At 41.7% G+C, this 23,238-nt stretch overlaps 1 protein-coding gene across 1 annotated transcript in view; it reads right to left on the bottom strand.

Moving 5' to 3' along the window:
* Positions 1 to 23,238, bottom strand: part of LOC139638755 (testican-1-like) — a 99,856-nt gene that overhangs the window by 53,499 nt on the left and 23,119 nt on the right. Inside the window, exon 2 of the mRNA XM_071512779.1 lies at positions 222 to 230. Within this exon, the coding sequence (XP_071368880.1) occupies positions 222 to 230 (9 nt within the window). The remainder of the gene's footprint in view (positions 1 to 221; positions 231 to 23,238) is intronic.

The raw sequence follows: 23,238 nt of genomic DNA, 5'->3' as shown, positions 1-23,238 counted from the left end.
GCTAGGAAACCTGTCTAACCAGTTCTGTACCATGCTGAACATGGTACAGATTATGCCAGCTGCCTCACCTCACTGTGCATGTTAATGAGCTACAGTGCAGCTCTGCAGCAACATGTCCACTATGAGAGAAACACTGGAACGTCTGGAGGTTCCAGCAAGGTGTTGCAGTGAATTTCAACACTCTGCTATCAAAGTATAAACACAATGAATTAAACACTTACCTCCACTTCCTTTAAATGATTGCAGAGGACAGAGGAGAGACAGAGGGAGGAATAAAGGGAAGAGAGAGAAGAGAAAGAGAGAAAGGTCAGTGATAATGGTATATGTGATGTCCATCAGATCTATTACAATCCCATGCTACTCATTCTGAATACCGAGCTCAACCCAGAGATTCATTTAATAGGAATCTGACTCTGGGGGGGGGGGGGGGGTAGAATACCGCTGCACTGCTGGACTCACACACACACACACACACACACACACATGCACACACACACACACTCCCCACTGCAGCAGGAGTGAGATAGTCTTATTTGATGTGACATGCAATTTCAAACACATCGAGGGCAAATTGTACTGCCTGAGAGTAGGAGAAAAACATAAAGAAAAGAGAGAAAGGAGGAATACAGAGGGGTCATGCAGAAGTAGAGGCGCGGCAAGAAGAGGAACATGATTTTTGGTCTTTTTCAATGTGATAATATGTGATTGAGGGAAGAAGAAAGGAGAGAAGGAAAAAACTAGAAGAAGAAGACACACATTAACTGTAGAGTGTACAGTATTAGAGCCCAGTGGAGTGTCTGTTTAGCATCTGTGTGTGTGTGTGTGTGTGTGTGTGTGTGTGCGCGTCTGTAAAGGAGCATGTATTACGCAAGATATAGGAAGCGAGAAGGAGTTTTTTCTCCTGTACAATTATATTTGTTGTCTTTCTGCTTTCTGTACCATCTGGACGTTCCCCCACCTTGCAACACGTTGCTGTTTTCTGTTCAGTTCACTCTGACCTGTAGGTAAAACCATATGTTGTGTGTACAATTTGAAAAAAAGCCTCCTATCAGGCTTCAGCATGGGATTTACTAGCTGATGTTAGTGAAGGATCAGAGTGACTGCTACAAGCCCAATTATTATTCAGTCTAAGTCTCAGGAATGACCTTTCTTTCCCCAAGACCCCCATTTACATTTAAGTATGCTCATCACTCAAGCATTAACAGGCACCTTAGCCCACCCTGCCTCTACCCCAATGTCATTCAAACACTTCAAAGTGATTACAAGGAGATAAAAGTGTGTCTTTCATGATCATACCTTTTCATAACTAATCTATCGCTAATCTTTTAAGTGTTAATCGAGTGAAAGTAATTAAAACTGAAAAAAAAGACAAATACTTTTGAAGGTAGTGCTGAAATTTTCAATAGTGAGTTTCATAGTGAAGGGAGTCTTTCATCCATGCCAAGTTGTGAGAGTTCTGCAGGAGCTTGTTGGCAGACAAAAACTTGGACAGTTTAATTGAGAGTCTTTTTTGGGGGGTTTAATTAAAAACCTGTTTAAAAATGGGGAACAACAGCTGCCACTGAATTTGGGAGTCCTTTATTATAAACCTACTTCCATCCCCTAGAATCATAATTGGATGATGCAGTCTATTTAGCAGTGGCTCCACTTTGCCCATGTAAGCTACAGTAGATGCTGCTTAATTCCACCCAGTATGGCCGGACGTCTGTGTTAAACACCTTCACGCAACAACCAACTGTTCCATTAGGCGTTAGGCTCCTAATGGAAAGAAAAAAGGACAGGAAAAAGGGACAGGCATGTCAATGAGGAAGTGTCGTGGAAAATGAGCGCTAGGGGAAAATGTCAAACTAACATACACCAGCTAATGTGGTTACTTGGCTGTGTTTTGCTCATAGGACGCATGTGTGCATGTGAGTGCTTCTTAAGACCAAGGGTGGAAGTAACTAATTTACTCCAGTTATTCTAATTTAGTATCTTAAGTACTGCTACATTTCAAATCACATACATTACAGAGTACAACTTTTGTGGCTCTCCATAAGCATCACTAACTAGACCAATTTAAATTGGCCATGGAGCCGAAGTCAGCGAAGAGAATAATAATATCGCTTTACTTTGTTTGTGCACTTGTTTCTCTTGTTTCTGTCCTCTCATCCTTTTAGGATTGCATGGAAAATTTCACATGTAACAATGTTCTCTTTTCTAAAAGTGACTTAAGTAACTAACTTTTACTCTTTTACTTTTTACTCTTTCCACCCCTGCTTAAGACTACAGTTCTCTATGGTACAGTGATCTGAAACTGAGATTCATGCTGTGGTAGATGTGCCCTTTATCCAAGCTGGAGTGAAGTGCCTCTCATACGTCACACACAGGGACAAACCAACAGGGACCACTGGTGCTCCCAGTATGGCAGGCCAGAAATCCCACCGCAATCCCATTACTGTGCAACCTAGGGAAAAAAACATAGTGACAACTATCATCTTGCCCATGTTCTGCCTCTCTCTCTCTGAGAGTATCCTTGGGACTCCACCAGGTCAGCTCATTTTTTTTTCTCCCCAGCCATAAGTGATAGACCTGAGATCTCATCTGAAATAGCAGATCCCAGAGGAATTCTGTGTGACAGAAAAAGGTAGAGAGGGAGCAGAATTGATTCTGAGTGGAACCAAAGTGGGAATGGCTTTAGCCTGATTGGCTACTCTCAGCAGAAGTGACCTCCTCTGAAGTGGAATGTCTTATGCCAGAGGATTGTGTGTGTGTGTGTGTGTGTGTGTGTGTGTGTGTGTGTGTGTATGTGTGTGTGTGCGTGCGTGTGTGCACGCGCGTGCTGGTGTGTATTTGTGAGGTTGCACAAATACTCACATTAACATGAAAATAGGCAAAGCCATGCCTGCAGTGCTGACTGAAGATGTCATAATCAGGGGATGGGGATGCAAATCTGGCCTCTTGGCGGAAACTAAACGGCATTAAAGATTTACTGCCTACTTTATTCATTTTATTCATGGGTTTGGATCCTTGCCCAACTCCTTCCTTCCTTCTGCCTTCTCCCCATAGTCTGTCCTGCATTCCCCTCTCTTCTTCTTGTTTCCTCTCCTTTCTTCTCCCCCCTTTCTCTGCCCTCCTCCATTGGCTACATCACACTTGTAGACAGGCACTGGTCTAGGATCAGATCAGTATCTTATGGCAGATAGCAGAACAGAGCTGAGAGTGGATTTCAGAGCCACACTGCTTCAATTCATTTTACTGCAGAACTCAAAGTAGGGTGAAATGCTGAGTAAGACCAAAGCAAAATCAGCCGGGCTTCTGATGGACACAGTTCTGCTTCAACACCAATACTGTAGAAACAACACACACATTCAGACGAGCAACACACACACACACACATTCAGAGTGAGAGAAAAGTGTAGGCAGGCATACTAGTTCAATTAAATTAAATTAAATTAAATTAAATTAAATTAAATTAAATTAAATTAAATTAAATTAAATTAAATTAAATTAAATGATAACAATAATAATGATGATAAAAAAGTCCAATAAAATCAAAAGAAATAATCAGAATAATGGCAATAATAATAGTTGTAATAACAACAATATATGTAATATAAAGCAGAAATGAATGTATGCAGATATATAGCAGAATTGAAAATGTAGTAAAAGATATCAAATAAAAGACAAAGTAACAGTGGAGTGTGCTGATATATAATATGCAAACAGTTCATCTCTAAATTTGTGTTATACAGTGTGTGCATAAGCAATTACCAGACCAATTAAGGCCATTATATTAATGAACATAAGGGGCTCATTAGGCCTTACAAAGGCTTTTGTCACTGACCATTGTCATAAGCCATAACAGGGAGTGTTTAATATGTGAAACTCATTAAGTGTGACAGTTGACAGTTTTCACGGATGAGTAGGTTTCTAGGTGACTGTGAGGGCGCGATATGCTGCAAAGATCATGACCGGTTCTCAAACTCACAGACTGAGGTCACGCTGTGTGTCATGCAAACTTTGTTCTGTTTCAACTTTGTCTTCAAAGTTACTTGTGAGACAGAGAGATAGAGATAGAGAGAGTTCGGAGCAGAGAGGAGGAGAAAATAGAAGAAGAGGGTGGAAAAGGTGGGGTGGGGTTGTGAGGTTGACAGAAGACGGGACTGAGCAGGAGAGGATGAGCAGAATGGGGACGGAGGGAGGAGAGGTAAGAGAGCAGAGGGTGGGGAGGGGAAATGGAGAGAATGGATCGAGGGATTTCGGAGCAAGAGGGAAGAGGAGACGGACAAGGTGAAGAGTGAGTAATGAAGGAATATGCTGTAGGAGGAGAGGAGAGGAGAGAGAGAGAGAGAGAGAGAGAGAGAGAGAGAGAGAGAGAGAGAGAGAGAGAGAGAGAGAGAGAGAGAGAGAGAGAGAGAGAGAGAGAGAGAGAGAGAGAGGGGGGTACAGTGGGAGAGGAAGAACACAGATGGAGTTTGCTTTCCTGTAGTTGAGCTCCACTGGACTATATCCAGTATTCATGTCTACAGCCTTGGGATAGACAGGCAGCATCTCATTCATATGAACAGACAGGTAACACTGAATATTACATGTGGTGCTGAGAAGATGAAGCAGCACACACACACACACACACACACACACACACACACACACACATTGGCACCTGCTTTTGAGGATAGCTAGACACAAACTCAAATAAATAGTTAATTGGAACACACTCAAACTCTCTCTCTCTCTCTCTCTCTCACACACACACACACACAAACACACACACAAGGCCAAGATGAAAAGTGGCACTATCTCGTTACAAGACTGAATTCAATCCAGACACTCAAGAAAAGCATCTGTTCAGCCAGTGACAACATTTGCATTCGCAGCCAATCGAACTCTTGTAAACAGACACAAAGGCTGATCTACTCTTTCCTTCTACTTACCTCCCCATTACTGTCCTTGGCCTTCGTTCATCAACTCTCCTCCTCTCCTGAACACTGTGGCTCTGAGGCACACATCAAACATATGAATCCTCTTCATTTCGTCCTTTCCTTTCTCTCTGACTCCCTGTACTGCCCTCTCTCTGTCTCTCTCTCTCTCTCTCTCTCTCATTACTAAACTAAAGTGGAGGAAATGGGAGAGAGAGAGAATATCAATAAAGAAAGCCCAAAGAGGAGCGAGGTGGAAATAGGAAGAAAACTAGGGTAAGAAGCAACAAATAAAAGTGACTGACAAAAAAATAAAAGACACTGACTTGTTAAGGAAATGAAACCAGGGAGCTCTGTAAGAGGGCGATCTATGCAAGATCCTGGTGGGAGAGAAAAGACTTCGGAGCAGCGGAGTGTGTAGTTAATACAGATGAATACAGAGGAGACGGAAAGAGTGACAGACGGAGACAGAACGTAAATGACAGAAAGAATTGGCATGGAGCGAGAGAGTGGGTACAGAAGAATGACATGTTGGACTTATCAGAATGACTGGCTGTCAAGGCATCTATAGCTGTATTTCCATCCAGCTGTCAAGCGGATTCTATGCAAACTTGTCAAATGTTGCAAAAAATAAAATGCGAATTAGGTCTGTTTCCATCAGCTGGGTTGAAGTGAATAAATAGGCTTCCTAGTATTGGGCAAGTTGTTATTGTTTTTTTGTGTCAGTTAAAGTTAGGCATATTTCATGTTTCATGACCAAAGCAAAGAAATGCACTTGGCAATATCCTAATGCACCAACTAATGGTCATACAAGTCGTACAAAATATCCAAAGCCACTGAATTGTTGTGAAATGATAGTCAAGATTGAACTAAGCCATATATGTCATTATTTATTTGACAACACGTTTTCATCACTAGTTATTGCATACTTTATCAACAAAATATTTTTTCAATATTGAGTACATTTTATCAAAATCTGTCATTTCCATTCAGCTTTTTTTTTTTTTTTTTTTAAGATTTTCTTTTTTCTTTTTGCCATTTTCGCCTTTATTAGACAAAGTGGAGAGAGACAGGAAAGATTGAAAGTGAGGAGTATGACATGCAACAAAGGTCCCGGGACGGACTTTTCATTTAATACATCATTGGCATAAAGATACTTGGATGGAAACCCAGCTAATGAAGGGAAGAGGGAGAGAAGGAGAAAACTGAGGAAAGTGAGGAAACCAGTAAATGAGAAGAGGAAGAGACAGTGAGTGAGTGAAAGACTGACTGATGGACTGATGAGACAGGCACATATCAAATATTGGGCTGATACAAAGAGAACATTATATGGCATCAGAGAATTCTTGAAGATTTTGCATTTTCCATATGTAGAATGATATATTACATCTCTCTAACAGAGATGAATGGCTAAAATATGAGCCATTTGTTTTCAGTGACCCCAAACTAATGGTCTAAGTCAGTAGAAGTAATGGATTAGAACAAGAGATTTGCTGATGCTTAATGTTTAGTACTGAGAATCAATATCAGCAGTGAAACAGGTGGATATCGGTGGGTCGCTACCATCGAGCCAGTGAGTGAATGAACTGACTGCCTGCCTGAAATAGTGACTCAGTAAATAAGCGACTACAATAAGAACAAAAACTGAGGAAAATCTAGACATTTGAGTTCAACACAGTGACAGAGACAGAACTAGGGAGAATGAGATCAAGGCACAGACAAAAGGAAACTGACAGAGGAAACCCAGCAAGTCTGAAACAGACAGCTTGTGATACAGACATTTTCTCCTCAAGTCTCATATTAGTAAAAAAAAAAGTCACTTCTGGCTCTCAGATCAGCGCTTCTCCACCATGTAGCCTTAATGCAGCAGACAGGCGTGTCAGGTCAACCTAGATCTATGTCAGGGGAAGCCACAGGCTGGTGGAGGTAGAGCTGTGAATAATAGATAAGACAGCGTGTCTCTCGATTAGCCAGACACGACTAAAGGCCGGTAGCCTGCTGGCGCTGGCTGGTTGTATCAGTGTTGGTCGTTTGATTGGGTGAGGAAATGGGCAGCGTTTATCTGCTGCTGTTGGAAATGTTGTGCCTTGTCTTGTCTACACGTCTGTCTGTCAGAAGGTCAAACCAGCGTATTGTGAGTGTTTATGTTTATGCAGCCATAAGCTAGATGATGATGAACAGTCATTCAGAGGATCACCCAAGGCCCATAACCAACAGCTGCTGCTGGAGCCTTCTAGTTGCTGCTAACAGCCTCGTCCTCACCTCCAGTTTTCACAGTGCTTTCCTATGGCTGTCATGCTTCCATACACTCTCCTTGGTGTGAAAAACAGAGCTGTCTTTTTCCCTATATGTGTGTTTCTATTCCTGGCAGATCAGGACAGCTTGTTCTAAACATTTCTGTTTCAGACTCACTCTGTCTCTCCATCTTTTTCAGCTGGCAGATGTTGCTGTACCATAACTGCTGAGCAGGATATAGATCTTTAGAACGAGTATGATGAGATGTTAATAGCCCACCTGTTTCTGTGTGTGTGTGTGTGTGTGTGTGTGTGTGTGTGTGTGTGTGTGTGTGTGTGTGTGTGTGTGTGTGTGTGTGTGTGTGTGTGTGTGTGTGTGTGTGTGTGTGCATGTGTGTTGTCTACACTTCATCCAAGTACCCAAAGCTGAATAACTTCAATGGAAATGATTCACTATGTGACTTTTTTTCCGAAGGAACAGCGGAAACCACAGAGGGGAAAAACTCCTCCTCCCTCACGTAACCTCTTCATCACATGGTCTTATTGTGGTCTCTATTGTATGTTGCTGTCCTTCTCCCTCTCTCCCGTCTCTCCTTACCTTGAAGAATGTGAATACATGTAAAGTCTGTGCTTTCTGCATGGTGACATCAATTTGTACTATTATAGGGAACTTGGGCTGACAAAAAAGATACATTGGCAGTAATTGAATCCATATATTTGCATTGATGAGCTGAGAGGAGGCACTAATGAAAGCTCCAGAATGGAGATAAATGAAAACACAGGAGAGGAAAGGAGAAAATGAGGGTGATGGATGCAAAAGTTCACAGCAAACATAATATATTAATAAGGTAATCGTCTCTTTCTTTCCCTGTGTGTTCCTCTACGAGACGGATAGTATCCTAAACACAGATCTATTGAGTCTCTATGGGAAAACAAATAAAGAGTGGAGGAAATTATGCAAAAAGAGTTTAAAAAGGAACACAATAATAAACAGCCATGAACATCCTATAGCTATTTTATTTATACACCATCCTTATATTTGGGCTGTTCTTCTTCTATTTCAAGTTCAGTCCAAGATTATTTGAATTCAAGGAGCTAACCTCCTGTACAACACTATCCTATCTTTTTTTTTTTAATACCATCCTATCTGACTCAGGCCCTCAGCTCGCGTCGTATCCCACGGTGATAGCACAGCCATGGCGACGGGCCAAGTGCCAATCAGACGCAAGCTCTCTTATCTGTCTCCTCCTCTGGGGAAACAAGGGAGGAGCTGGGGAGGATGGAGAGATAAATATCCCGTCTTCACTCACTGCACCGCTCCACTCCATCACTTCCCTCATTTTTCTACTCTTTCATCTTCTCCCCCCCTTTCTGTAGGTTTCTGAGTTTCCTCGTCCATCAGCATGTTAGAGCTGTCCTTAACTGAGTTAGTCAGTTCCGTGCTGAACTTTTCCTCACTTCTTCTTCTTCACCCGCTCTTCCTCTTTCCCCTTCATTCTGCTCTGACAGACTCTCTGTCTTCCTCGTTGTTTCTCTGTCTGGTCACAGAGTAAATGTCAGTAGAAAGTTCAAAGCAAGCCTGTGGGAAGAAGCTCTCACATCTTAGTGTGTGTGTGTGTGTGTGTGTGTGTGCCTGTGTGTGTGTGTGTGTGCCTTTGTGATGATGTACACCTGTCTCTCAGGCTTTGTCAAACTAAATGCAAGTCAAATGAATGCAGACAAAACAGCCACACCAGGCCCCAGACAAGCTAAACTTTCCTTAAAGTGTTTTTATGTTTGCTATGGAAAAAAAACCTGTCTGTTTTTGACTTTGTTATGGAAAAAAACCCTCGTCTATTTTTTTCACTTTGTTATGGAAAATTGTTTTTCACTGTGTGGGCTTTTCTGGAGGTCACACAAACTAGATTTACAGTAAAAGCTGAACTCAGCCAGAATTCAAACCAGTCAATATCTCCTTCCCTTTAGTGGCCCTTGTATAAAAACTGTAATATATTACAGTCGCCTACAGTATTCGCCTACAGTATGCTTCAAAATCAGATGTCACTGCATGTTTGCAAACGTAGAAATGCATTTATGTTGATTTAACTCTAAAAATCTTAATTATACCTTGTTATACCAAGTTTCCTGCAGGCTTTCCAATTAACCCTTCTAGTGTAATACACACACACACACACACACACACACACACACACACAGCATTGTTGGTGAGAGAGAAAGAGGGAGAGAGAGAAAGGGGAAAAAAACCCAACAGATCATCTATATTGAATGAATTCTAAAAAACACAATAACAACATATCTAAACGACAGACCCTACACTCATAAGGTCGAACTCAGAGTGCAAACAGTTTCCTGGGTCTTATGCAGATTGAGTTCTGCATGCTTGAGTTGCTCCTATTCAGACTTGGACTGTGCGAGGTGCTCACTAGAGTATTTTTGGCGTGCCCTTGCTTGCACACAGGTTTATTCAGAACCTTTGCCTCTTTGTCCTTCACATCGGTACGGCAGAAAAAATGACCACAGACTTTTCACCTTTCCATGCCTCTCTGCTGAATCACTGCGTTTAAATACCGTGCGCTTTTCACTCAGCTTGAGGACAATTGCAGGACTGAATTGGCAACTTTCCCATGGGGCGTTAATTGGATAAAAACCTGATAAAATATGGAACAAAACCTGCAGACTCTCAGGGCCATTTTGCATTTTGCCTCCAAGAAAACCACTTGAAGAATTTTTTTTAGATCAGAAATACATTTTCAAAAGATGAATTCCGGTCATAACTGCTTTCTACTCAACTCATCAACAAGCCGCTCTCCACTTCCATTTCTCATTGCATTGAAACTTTTTGCGCAAACACTTCCCGGCGGTCTCGGCCATGTCTGCATCACGTTAACATTAATCATTCTTTTCCAGTTCCTACGAATTTGTTCTTGTGTGCTCTGCGCCGCGATGGTCACGTGTTCAGTCGATGGCACCTATGATGTTCGGAAAGCAACACAGTGGAATCTGTCCTTGATCGTGCCTCTTTGTGGGTCAGTATCTGGTCAACATACACAGTATTTTTTGCCATGCTCTTCACCATTAGGAACTCTTCCAGGCATCGGGAGACAGAAGCCTGAGATATTCCCATAATATCCCCGGACACCCTTTCCAGCTGACACAGCACCTATTGCCAGGATGGAAAGGCCGCATGTTACCTGGAGTAACAGGGGAGCGATGTTGGCTGTGCCATCTGGCTAGGCAAATGATTCCTCAAGAGACGACACAGGTGAGCGATCAAGGGCCGATCCGTGCAGAATTACACTGGGCACTGAGTCATCACATTTAAACGATTTTTGGCACCGTCCTCGCAGGGTCCTCTGATGATCCTTTAGCACATAAATGATAAGCTAAGCTATCAAGACGTGTCCTCATTTTTTGTGACTAAATTAATATCCTACTTGATGTCTTTGGTGCTTATCAGTATGCATGTTTCGTGTTCTACATCAGTAAACCGATGGGAGTGCTAGACGTATTGCAGGGTGTTGTGCGTGTAAGGAAAGGGGCGTGCAAATTAATTAAGTTATTGTCACAATATGCGTGTCGAAATGTGAACATGGACAGACCTTGATTTCCATATTCATCACCTCAAGCATCTTGCAAGAGGCAGATTATCCCTAGGTGGATACGCAGAAAAAAAAGACTTAAGCACCATAAGTCAGGCAATCGGATCCATTGTGAAGACAACTCAACAATAACAACACATCCCACACACACAGATGGACACATATTTGAGAAATGTCAGACAAACACACATGAAGCTGCTTGAAGGAGGAAGGTGGTCTTAAACAGGACAGTGCTCTTGACAAATGTTGCTCTACCTTACTGTTGCACTCTCTGTCTCTTTCTCCTCTCACACGCATGCATCAACACAGCAGGCCCACAGCATCCTGCATTATCTCTGATCAAAGAGTGTAGTAGTGTAGATTACCAAGACTACTCACTCACACCACCACACACACACACACGCACACACACAGCTGTACCACCCACAGTAGCCGTGAGCTCATTTCCCACAGTCTCATGGGAGCTTAAAAGGCTTACTCAGGAACAGAGCGAGCCAGGGAAAGAAAGAGAGGGATAAGAGAAAAGAAGGCAAGGTGCTGATGTAGGGAAATAAAGAGGGGAATGAATTGGGAAGGAGAGAGCAGGATAAAAGCCACAGAGAGAAGAGAGGGGAAGAGCAGGAGAAGAGAGAGATGGAGCGAACAAGGTGGGGGATTTGAAGAAGATGTTACAGCAGACTGCTACTTAAGGTTATCTACAGCGGAGAGACGTCTTTATCTCAACAAGCACACTACACCAAAACTAAAGCCTGCCACACACAACAGACTGGAGCCTTTTCATGCTTCAGGTCAAACTGGATACACAGATATCATGTAAATATTGTTCCAGTCGCTATTCCATGCACTTTGGTGACATTACATTTTTATTTTCTATACACTTACCTGGTGTGATTTATTATTGTCAGAATTTGACATTACATGACCTCCGGGGCACATGATACTTGATACTAATTTATGTTTTACAAATCATTTGTTAATGATTTATGAATACTTAATTAGGTATTTAAAAGTGATTACCTTGGATAATAACAAATTACTAATTCTTAAAGCAATCACAATTAAACCATTGGTGTGCTTTCTTAACAGTCATGATACATATGTAAATGATTAACTGGTTCCAGTGCTACCAATACAGATCGTTTAACACCAGAAAAGTAATTGTATCCATTTTGAATGACAGTGCAAGCCAGGTGTGTCCTGCAGCTCAGCTCAGTCTGGTCCAGTGTGTTTTCATTCAGGAGTGTGAACCAACCCATTGAAGAACAGAGGATCCATTAGGATCAGTGGGGCGTTTGAACCCAGATGGTGTTTGACCTTCTCCTAGTCTGAGCAACTAATTCTGTCTGATCCCAGTCCAGAGGCCAGTGTCTCTTAGATCACAGCAGCCCCAAAACGCACCGCAAGAGAGCCCCTACACTTTCCTATCCAATGAGAGGTTAAAGAAAGGAGGACAGTAAGAAAATGACACTCACACCTGCATGCACACATGAACCTCCTAATTCAATTCAATTCAATTCAATTCAATTCAATTCAAGGTGCTTTATTGGCATGACAGTTCACAAACAAATAATATTACCAAAGCATGTAACGAGAGATTAATCATCAATTAAATTATTAAATAACAAAAAAAAAATGAAGTAACAGAAAAATAATTCCATCCCCTCCCATGTATTATTGTGTGTGTGTGCGCACGCGTGTGTGTGTGCGTATCTGTGTGTGTGCGTGTGTGTTGCTGTGCCTCCACTGTCTATTGACTATCATTGTTTCTGTGTTTGTCACTTGTGTTTCTGAGGAAATATAAACCAGCAAAATATCACCTTAGCAAATTAAAAAACAGAACTTTTCACATACATTCATATATCATTCTTCACATTTCTCATTCAACTGTGTGTCCCTCTTCCCTTAAAGTGTGACAGCAATCTACAAAGTTAGCAGCTAATGCTGCACAATGACTTTTCTCCCCACACAGGTAGGGCAGTTTGAGATGATCAGGCAGATGGTTGAACTCAGGGTAATTCTACCTATCCTCTCAAAATAAGTCTGTCTCACATGTTTGTATCTGTCACAGTGTAACAGAAAGCAGAATAAACACAACCTACTCTCCCTGGGTTGCCAGGTCTGCCTGTGGCGGCCTGTTTCTACAGCTCGCTTGTGAGTACAGAGCCTGTACCTTGTTAGGGATTTCCTCAGTTTGCTGTTGGTCACAGTGGTCAGATATTCTGCCACTGTGTACTCTCTGTCTAGGGTCAGATAGAGTTCTAATTTGCTTTGTGTTTTTGTCTTTTCCTTCCAATAGGTGATATATTTTTCTTTCTGTTTTGAAATTATTTGGTTGGTCCAGAGAGACTGAGGATTGTCCTGAATCCCTGGTGTTTGTGTCCAGAAGGAACTCTTCTTGTCCTTGTTCGACTCTTGGCACTGAAGAGCTTTATACTGATAGGAGAGGGGGTCACTGGATCGGAAATGTTTGTAAAATTTGATGGCTCGTTTCTGAATGTTGATGATGATTGGATACTGGCCCTCTGCATGCAGAGCTGTGTAACCCTAACCCATTTTGTAACCCTAACCCATTTTGAGAAATCTTGATTGGCTAGAGGACCCCACACTTCACTACCATATAGCATAATTGGATGTATTACTGAATTTAGAATTTTGAGCCAGGTCCTAATTGGGATGTCAATTTGAATTTTTCTTTTGATGGCATAGAAAGCTCTTCTTGCTTTCTCTTTCAGTTCATTCACAGCCAAGTTAAAACGTCATGTGGAATTGATAATCAAACCTAAATAGTTATAATTTTTGTGTGTTCAATTTCTGTATTTCCTAGTGTAAATCTGTGTTTCTGAGAACTGGAACGTCTTTGGAACGTCAGGATTTTGGTCTTTTTCAAATTTACAGTCAATGCCCATGTTTCACTGAACCTGGAGAGGACGTCCAGGCTCTGCTGTAAACCCTCTTTGGAGGGAGAAAGAAGAACAAGGTCATCTGCATACATCAGGCACTTGACCTCTGTGTCCTGCAGACTGCCCTGTCTCACTCCACGCCAATGTTTGAAATAGTTGGTTCTGTTACTTCCAATTTTAATTGCATATTTGTTATTCATGTACATTGTTTTAATTAAATCATATATCTTACCTCCTATGCCAATTGTCAAAAATTTCTAGAAAATCCCCTTGTGCCAAATAGAGGCCAAAGGCCTTCTTGAAACCTATAAAGCATTAATACATTTTGCTTCTTCTTCTTTCTCTCTCTCTCTCTCTCCCTCGCTCGCTCGCCCCAAACAACACCAGGTCCCTAACAAGCCCACATGGGGATTGACCCCTCCAACTGGATGATCTCTGCTCTGATTGGCTTAAGGATGGCTGGTTTCACCATACAGGGGTGGGTGATCTATCACAGTTATTGTTTCTATGGGAACCTCATTGTTGCAACCACCACTTTGTGGTGTTATAGAGGGGGTCAGGGGCGGAGCTTGCTTTTCATGCATATGGCTACAAGCTATGTTTGAGGTCTAGAAATACATAAATAATAACTTATTGGGCATACTGAAATTACAGTTAAAATTCACTATTATGCTACAGAAAATGCAGAGCTAATGTCCAGTGATCTGCCAAAACAACAACAGTAGTGTTTAGCCGAGATTTGGCATATTTTCCAATCACATTAAGTCATGTAAGTGCTGCAGCAACAACATCAACAAGTTTTTCTAAATTACATCAACTCTACAAATTCATATTTCAAGATTTAGTCTTTGTCAATGACTGTGTTGATAAATGTTATAAGAGTGAACTGGTGATGGAAAATAGTTCATGATTGATCATAATATACCTTTTTTTTTTTTTTAATCAATGTTACTACATTCCAAGGGATTCTCTACATTGTTGGCCAGGCATCCATGGCACGCATGTTCTTATACGAACCCCTATGTTCTGCTCACCCCATATGATGGCATAGACAGGGATCTACACTATTGTCTATTTGTGATGTCATAGAGGTTAGGCTAATTGAAGTAGTAGCAGGAAAAACACCAGTAGGTTACATTGTCTCCTACTGGTAGATTGACAGACAAACATCTTTTCAATCATCGCTGAATCTGATCTAAAAACCCATATTGTAATTTTGTTAGTTATTCCTGAGGTTGTTTACACCGAATTTGACATACTATCTTTAATGTCAACAGACTCTAAAATGCCAGGGGAAGTGAAAAGCTCTATGTTGTCCTCTCTGCTCAGGTCTGAACCAGGATGTCAGCTTCAGTCACTTGTGTCTTTCAGCAGTGCTCCAGAGAAGCTCCTTTTACATGCATCATCAAAGTGAGACTCTCCATCTGTTGACTGGAAAAGCTTGTATTTCTACACACAATGGCAACAGAGTGGAGTGGCTTGTTCACCATAACATGTTCACTTAGATCAGTCAAGTCATTCAGTCTTCCAGATGAGTCCTTCCTTCCTACTTTCTATTTACCAGATCAGTATGATTACATTGAATATATGAGCAGATACTGAAGCTTGAAGTAATCCACTCTTGTAACAATGACTTCTCTGAGGAGACTCAGTGGATCTTTAAATCAGTGCTTGAAGCTCTCTACCAAATCTCTCTGGACTCAGATGTTGAGGACCTTTGAGAGGACTCCCACACCCCTCACACACTCTTCCTCTCTTCCTGTTGCTGCAGTGATTCAGTCAGGGTGACAGGGGAGCTGGGTAATATTTCCAGAAGCCCTGCTGTAGATGCAGATTTGTTTTGGTTGAAAGTCATAAGCCACTCCTGGTGGTCCTCAGGAGGTTTAGAGAGCTGCTCTGAATAACCAATCACATCGACATCATTCACTTAGACAGACAGTCAGTTAGGCAATCAATAAAAGGACTGAAACTTGCTGTTGAGGCCTGTCAAGTGGGTTATCTGCAGGCTCTTCATCAAATAAGAACTTCATGAAGTGGGCCCATAGTACAACTGCACATACAGCACTGCTTCATGAAAGATTATTACAAAACCACCCACAGCCTCTGCGAGGCGGGGGTGTGGGAGGGTGAGGGCAGGGGTGTGGGAGGGTGGGGGCGGGGGTGAGGCAGACCCGAGGGATCTCATGCCCTCTGGACAATTTTACCTGTTTGGCAACCGCAGTAGACAAATCTGACTTATCTTTAAGATTGACAGTGTGGGTTTTCATGCTCATACTGAATTGGTAGGAGAGTTTTCACTATCCTCAAGGTCTTGAATTGTCTTGTTTGCAATAGATCACCGGAGTGAAGTTTGCTGTGGATCAGTCCCTTGTAATTGGCCTTTTTAAATAAGTCAGATTATGTCAGAAACATACTATTTATTAATCACATTGGTCTGCCATGAATTAAATCAAATGAGATTCCCCAGCTACACATAAAGATTTTGTTTGGAGTCAGTGTTTTGAGAACAATAAAATACATTTTTGACATAAATATTATGCTTAAAGCGAAATGGGAAAGAGGATATAAGATTATTTATCAATAATGGGGGCTGAATGAATCTCCTTGCCATGTCACACTATCACGGTGCAGAGACCGGGCTGCTCAGTGCCACTGTAGATTCCTTTTTTTCATTAAGAGTAACTACACGTGTGGGATGTCCAACGATTCCAGCAGCTTCATAAACTCCATGTCCAGACAGGTTGTTTGGGCCTTATTGGATCTAGCTGTGTGTCTGATTGGTGTTTGATTGTACCGTTGCTGAGTGCCAACGGAGAGGCGTGCGGGTCGAAGAATTTTGGTAGTTTGGAGGGTCCCGCCCGAGTTTGGAGGGGCCTTTAACCCATTTTTCATTTTCATTTGAAAGCCATTTTGCCATTCACAAACAACAGGCCAGAATAGAGGCACATTTACCCTGCTAGTTACTGTTCCTGTCTAATATGACCATGGAATGAAGTGATACTGAACCAGCTCAAACAGCACTGTAGATCTTTGTTTTTCCATCACTGGTAAAATTATTCTTTCCCTTTTGGAAAGCCAGCTGACAATGACAACATGGCACCATCAGCCCAAATGCATCTATTTGTCATGTTATCTTTTCTTCCTTGTTTCCTCCCTCATTTCTCTCCATCTCTCCCTAATAGCTATTTGTGGTAAATTAGATCTGAGCTTCTGCATGCAGAGGCGACATTTCCAAGCTGATGGATTTTTCTTCTCTTTTCTTTCTATCTTCTTATTTTCCTCCCCGTCTTATTGTTGTGATCACACGCTCTCTCTCTCTCTCTCTCTTCCTCTCTCTCCCTCTCTCTCTCTCTCTTGCTCTCTCTCTATATGTAAACCACTGTGTTGCAGTTGTGCAAATACAGCTATTCGCACACAATTCACAAAGCATCTTGTCTGTAGAAAGCAGTTTTCTTAAACTAATCCAACAGACCAATAGAAATGAACACATTCAGACTGTTTAAGCTTTCTATTCTCTCTGTTTTATTCTTGCTATTGTCTCAATAGTCCTGCCCTCCCCAAGTCCCTTCTCTTTGTTTTTATCCATCCCTTAAGCCCTCTCTCTGTAATGAGTATAGTGATAAATTATGTACAGTGTGAGATTAAAAACTGCATGGAGATACATCACAGAGCTGATGTTATGCAGTGAATATGAAACAAATCAGCACACAATAGCATTATGTTTTGCATATGTTCAAAATACTGTGTATTAGAAAAATGTTCCCAAATTGAGAGAGAGGTGCAGGTGGGAGGAGAGGCTGACAACTTGCACATATTAATGACACTAATAAAAATCGAGGTCTCTTTGCGGCTAAATGAACATCGGGAACTTTCTGTGCTGAAAAGAGAAAAAAAAATCAATGCTCCCTTCAGCCATATCTATCCTGCTGCGGCTCAACGGGCACCAACAGCACCTCTGGTATTTTACCCTGATCAATGATAAATAAACAAGGCCAGTCACTTCTTCAGATTAGGGACAGGCAGAAATAACTGTGTGTGTGTGTGTGTGTGTATTGGATAATACTGAATATGGATTGCCTGGGAGATTTTGCTGCGGGAAAAACAACTCCCTCTCTTTTCTTTCAGTACTTCTCCTCATCTTGATAAAGGAAATCTAATTTTGTCGTTGTTTTAGTGCCCCCACACACGCACTGAAAATTTCATTTTGCACCTAATTTCAAATCCTCCACATGTGTCCACCAACCAAATCAAAGCCATATTTCTAATAATCTCCATATTGCTTTTACATCTCCCACAGAGACCGTATAGCCTCTGTCTTTGGAACAGGTCTGGACCAGTTAAAGCCCGTCCTTTTCTCCTCGCATCTGTAATTCCAGACGGAACGCGTCGAGTGCGGAGTGAGCTGACTGATAGATTGAATCTGTGATATGGCCACAGTCAATAAGCAGAGTAATCGGAAACACAATCATCATCACCATCATCACAACAGTTATGATCACTATAATCGGCATCATAATCATAAAGCTGACAAGAATGCTAATCAAAATGCTGATAGTTGAATGGAGCAGTGGAGCATTGGATGTGAAGGTGTTTTATCTCCATTTTAAAGCTGGAGGCTTATTGACTTCAAGACAGACAAATGTGACTGAGGCAAAGGAGGCTGTATTATATTTGTGTGCCTGTGAGGCTGCATGCTCCTGTGTTTGTGCCTGCGCATCTGAGTGTGTAAATGTGTATAGGCAGAGAGTACATATGTCAGTGCAGCACAGAAAGCGATAATTGTAGTAAATCCTGAGAGTGGATGTGGAAGTTGTTATTATGACTGAAAGGTCCCAGAGGATAAAGACAGAGGGAGGGAGGTGTAGAGTATGTAGTGGGAGGGGGAGGAAATTATCCTACCAAGCTAAGAGAAAAGGGCGGTGGAGAGTTACTAATAGAGAGGGAGGTGAGAGAGGAGAGAGGTTGTCCTAGTGATGGGGTGTGTGTAATTACAGAGTTATTATAATGACTACAGATAAAAGAGAATTGCTGTCATACAGGTTCTCTGTGCAGGGAAAACAAACGTCACAGACAAGAGATGTGCAGAAGCAATTTGATCTATAGATGATACCAAAAATGACACATTACTAGCTTCCTACATGTTTTGTGCACACATTTTTGCAAATAATAAGTAGATCCTGCATGCAAGTTTTTGAAGAAGTGTGGGTGAAAGGAGCAGGGAAATAACGAACACCATACAAAGGTCGACTCTGCATTTATGCTGATGACACTCCACTCTGACACACAGATGGAACTGTGCCTCTCTGCTTGCCTCGCTGACATTTCCACTTGAGCTGGGGGGCTGCCCACCACTTGAAGCTCATCCTTGACTGCCAAGACTGAGCCGCTCATTGTCGTTGACCAATCCCGCCCTCTACAAGACCTTTCTACCACCACTGACAACATGACAGTGACCCCGGGCCAGACTGCCAAGTGCCACGGTGTAATGTCAGACAACACACAGCCCACATGTCCAAGCCCTTATCATCTCCTGTCTGGACTACTCTAACTCGCTTACAGCTAGGCTGCCAAAATACTCTCTTCAACCCCAATAACTCATCCACAGTCACACCAAATTTGCAACCCAATGTCAGTGTGGATCACAATAAAATACACTATCCAGGTGGCTGACACGAAGGACAAAATCAAGAGCAGACCCTGCAACAACAGAGAAGAACAGATCATAACAGCACAGAGTCCAAGGTGCATACAACAGCAGCTGGTTTGCTTGACACATTGGAGATAATGAAATATCTAACTATACAGACATGGAAATGCTGGAAAAATGGGAGAAAAACCATCTGAAAATGTGTAATTGAAAATGTGTAGTTGAAAAATCTAAGTATGTGTGTGTGTGTGTGGGACAGAGAGAGGGTTTGTGTGAGGATGAAAGGGAGCTCATAATTTCTCAGCTCATAAGTGGAGATAAATCAACAAACACTGTTTTACCTCTCTAGATGACAACACATTAAGCTCCAGATGGCAGCATGCTGGAGGCAACACATACTCACTCTCTCTCACACACACACACACACACACACACACACAAGAACAACATTAAGTCATCTCTTCATCTCCTTAAGCATGACCGCAGGCTCCCCAACTACACACAGTCCTATCTGAGAGCATTACAGCAGGCAGGCAAACATACAGATGACAGGGAGACGCTAAATAGAAAATAGTCATAACAACGCTCTTATAAATATAGAGGATTAAGGAAAAGAAGAGGCGAGAGGCGCAGTGCTGACAAACTGGACGACAAAGAGGAGGGAGGGGTATATGGGGGAAAGCAGCTCAGCAGGAGAGATTAGAGTTAATAACTATCAAACACACCTTAACTCCAGTGGGGAAGAGCTACAGCCAAACCAAATACAACAGGAGCCACATGATGGAAACCATCCCATGTCCCATATTGGCTCAGAAACAAGAACTATGGAGGAAGTTTCTGACCAGCAAACAGAAAATTACCAGTGACATTCAGGCCGCAGGCCAAACAACTAATAGGCTCTACCCCGCTTATCAGTATACTGCACCCACTGCCAGCCCAGAGGACAAACACACACACACTCACACACACACAAACACACCCACAGACATCGGCAACCTGAGTGGCCCCTCCCACTCCTGGAAATGGCTGAGAGCTTTACAAGTTAAGCCAGTTAAGTATTGTGTTGTTAAACGGATGAGGAGGAAGATGAGGGTTTGGGAGGAAGGATCTGTGTTGTTTGTTCAAGAAGCTATTTAGCATTCAGTGGCTAACAGCTTAAACAGTGGAGAGAGATTATGAAAGGATCCTGGATCCTCCACAACACACACATGCATCACTGAAATCAACTTTACAGCACACACACATACACACACACACACACACACACACACACACACACACACCAGACTGCCACAATAGCAGAATTCTCTGGATGTACACACTCTTGAACATATCCTAAAATGCATGTATATGTTTATGTTAATGCTTTATGTTTCTGCTTTAAGTTTATGTGTAATCTGTTATTCATTCACATTTCGATGGCAGAGCACAGTCATTAAACAATGAACTTGCACATTCACTTCTCTCAGTCATCTCAGCCTACATGTACTTGAGTGGTGGGCAGATAGACTGAATCTGTGATCAGCACAGAACTGAAGGGAGTAGGTTTGCTTGTGCATGTTCACATATAAGTAAATGTGGAAGAAGATGGATATCGGCATGCACATGTAGTCCATTGTTTAATGACTGGAATGTGAATGAATAACAGCCGAAAATTGAAAAGCATACACATTACGTAACATAGTATCTGCAAAAGAGTAAAGCATTAATACAAACATATACATCCATTGTAGGACCTTCCATTGTGAGACACAAGTTAAAGTTAAAGTACATATCGCAAAAATAAAAAAAAATACAAAAGCAAATGTGTGTAGCTATGTGTTTGTATTCTGACTGTGTATCTGGATGCTCGGCTAAGCAGATCTGAATGTCTATGAGTCTAAAGTCTAGAAGTTCAATAATGCAATTACACAGCCATTGAAAACTCACAAATGTGTCCGTCTGTGCCTGCATGCATGTGTATCTGTGTGTGTGTGTGTGTGTGTGTGTGTGTGCGCACGTGTGTTTACACAAACACTATGCAGCAGACTGGCTCCAAGGACAAATCCAATGCAGACTCCATGCGGCACAGAGCAGAATCGAACAGAACAAAACAACCGTTGTGTGTGTGTGTGTGTGTGTGTGTGCATAAGTGTGTGTGTGTATGAGTTTGTACTAAGTAAGAAGTAACATCACAGCAATAAGTTTGTTCCCAATTTGCTCCCTGAAGACATAATCATTGAGAGAGGAACGGCAAGACAAATAACCTCCGTAAGTGGCTGTGTGCGTATATGTGTGTGTGTCTGTGTGTTTTTGTGTGTGTGTCTGAGTGTAGTATGCATGCCAGGAGATATTAATGTTACCCAATAGACACAAAAAAAAAAAATTAAATCCATCTTTCAATTTTAGACGTTATATTAGCTAAAGCAAAACTCATTACATTCCATTAGCCAAGGTACGGATATTACGGACATGTTCTCTGTTTTGTTTGTTATTATATTTTATAAACGACTGTATAATGAAATCCGGGATGAAGTCAAAGAGCATTTCTAAAAATGGCCCTAGGTATCAGAACAGCTAAACACTCTATCGCGGTGTGAGCATCAAATCAGAAATTCTTATTACTCTGCAACTTTCAGCTAATTCATCAATGGCTGGTGCTTTGAAAACCGTTGTGCTGCTGCAGCTGCATCAAGGCAGGAAATTAAAACGGATTTTCACTCAGATAAAAGTATCACAGGCTCACAAAAGTATATGGCGCAGGATTATGCAGGTTTCAAGATGACGCTGTGTAAGTGGACGATGAGTGTTGTGTATTTATATTGATTTTTTTATATATACATATGGATATTTTTGATACTTTATAACATTAAGTTTACACATACTATATATACATTATCTATCCATAGATATGTATAGCACATCTTTCATACCTGGTAATTCATATTTAAGTAAGTAGTCAAGATTGTTAGTATCATCTGTAAGTAAATTTATACATGTAAGTAATCCAAAATCTTTCCCATACTTCCCACTCGCACAGTCTGCTTATACTTTTTGATATCACTGCATTTTGTGCTTATTTTATATTCTATTTTTGTGCTCATACTCTATTTTTCTTTTTTCCCCCCCCATTCTACATTCTATCCTATCCCATTACTTTGGCCGCTTCAATGACCCAGTTTCCCCACAGGGATCAATAAAGTTTCATGTTGTCTTCTCTTATCTTATTTGGCCGGAGGCATCTACCAGACTCCTTGGTTTAGAGCTGATGTCCACTACACTGTATTCTACTCATCGTGTCACAAGCATTTAACTGTCTTTGTGGGATATGGTGTACACACACACACACTCACACACACACACACACACACACACGCACACACAGTCCTTGTCCTATTAGCAGTAAATCGGTTATTGTACTTCAAAGACATCAAGTGCAGTTCTATTATTCTCCCTGCTGAGAAGGAGAGAGAAAGAGAGAGAGTGAGAGAGACAAAGAGAAACAAGGACAGGGGAGAACGTAAGGAATAGGCGAGCCGGTGACACAAGAATTGCAAAAACAAAAGAGAGAATGATATAACAGCAAAAGCAGAGACAGACAGACAGGCAGACACACAGACAGGCATGAAAAGGAGGGTGAATAAGAAAGAGAGGGATAACACTGGAGGACAGTAAGAGGGGAGGGGTGAGAGGGAATGGATAGAGAGAGGGTGAAAAAGAGAAGCAGGCTTTTTCTCTCTTTAATGCAGTTAATTGACTCCACAGTGATAATGATGCAGTGGGAAGACAAGCAGGACAGACCGCAGACACCCCTCTCTCTCTCTCTCTCTCTCTCTCTCTCTCTCTCTTTCTCTATCTTACAGTTTAATTACCATTCATCACAAACTGCTGATTGACATTCTGTCTGAGGCCAGAGATTAGCGCTGTGTTTGTTTCTCTGTGAGCAGTAGGATTCATTTCTGCCTCTAATGACTTAGC

This window comes from Centroberyx affinis, unplaced genomic scaffold, assembly GCF_046629955.1.
Source record: "Centroberyx affinis isolate AG114_WGS23_722 - 3 ecotype Tasmania unplaced genomic scaffold, CSIRO-AGI_Caff_v1 ptg006515l_1, whole genome shotgun sequence".
In the NCBI taxonomy this organism is placed as follows: domain Eukaryota; kingdom Metazoa; phylum Chordata; class Actinopteri; order Beryciformes; family Berycidae; genus Centroberyx; species Centroberyx affinis.
Note: the sequence above shows the minus strand (reverse complement) of the source record. Positions and strands in the feature narration are given on the sequence as shown.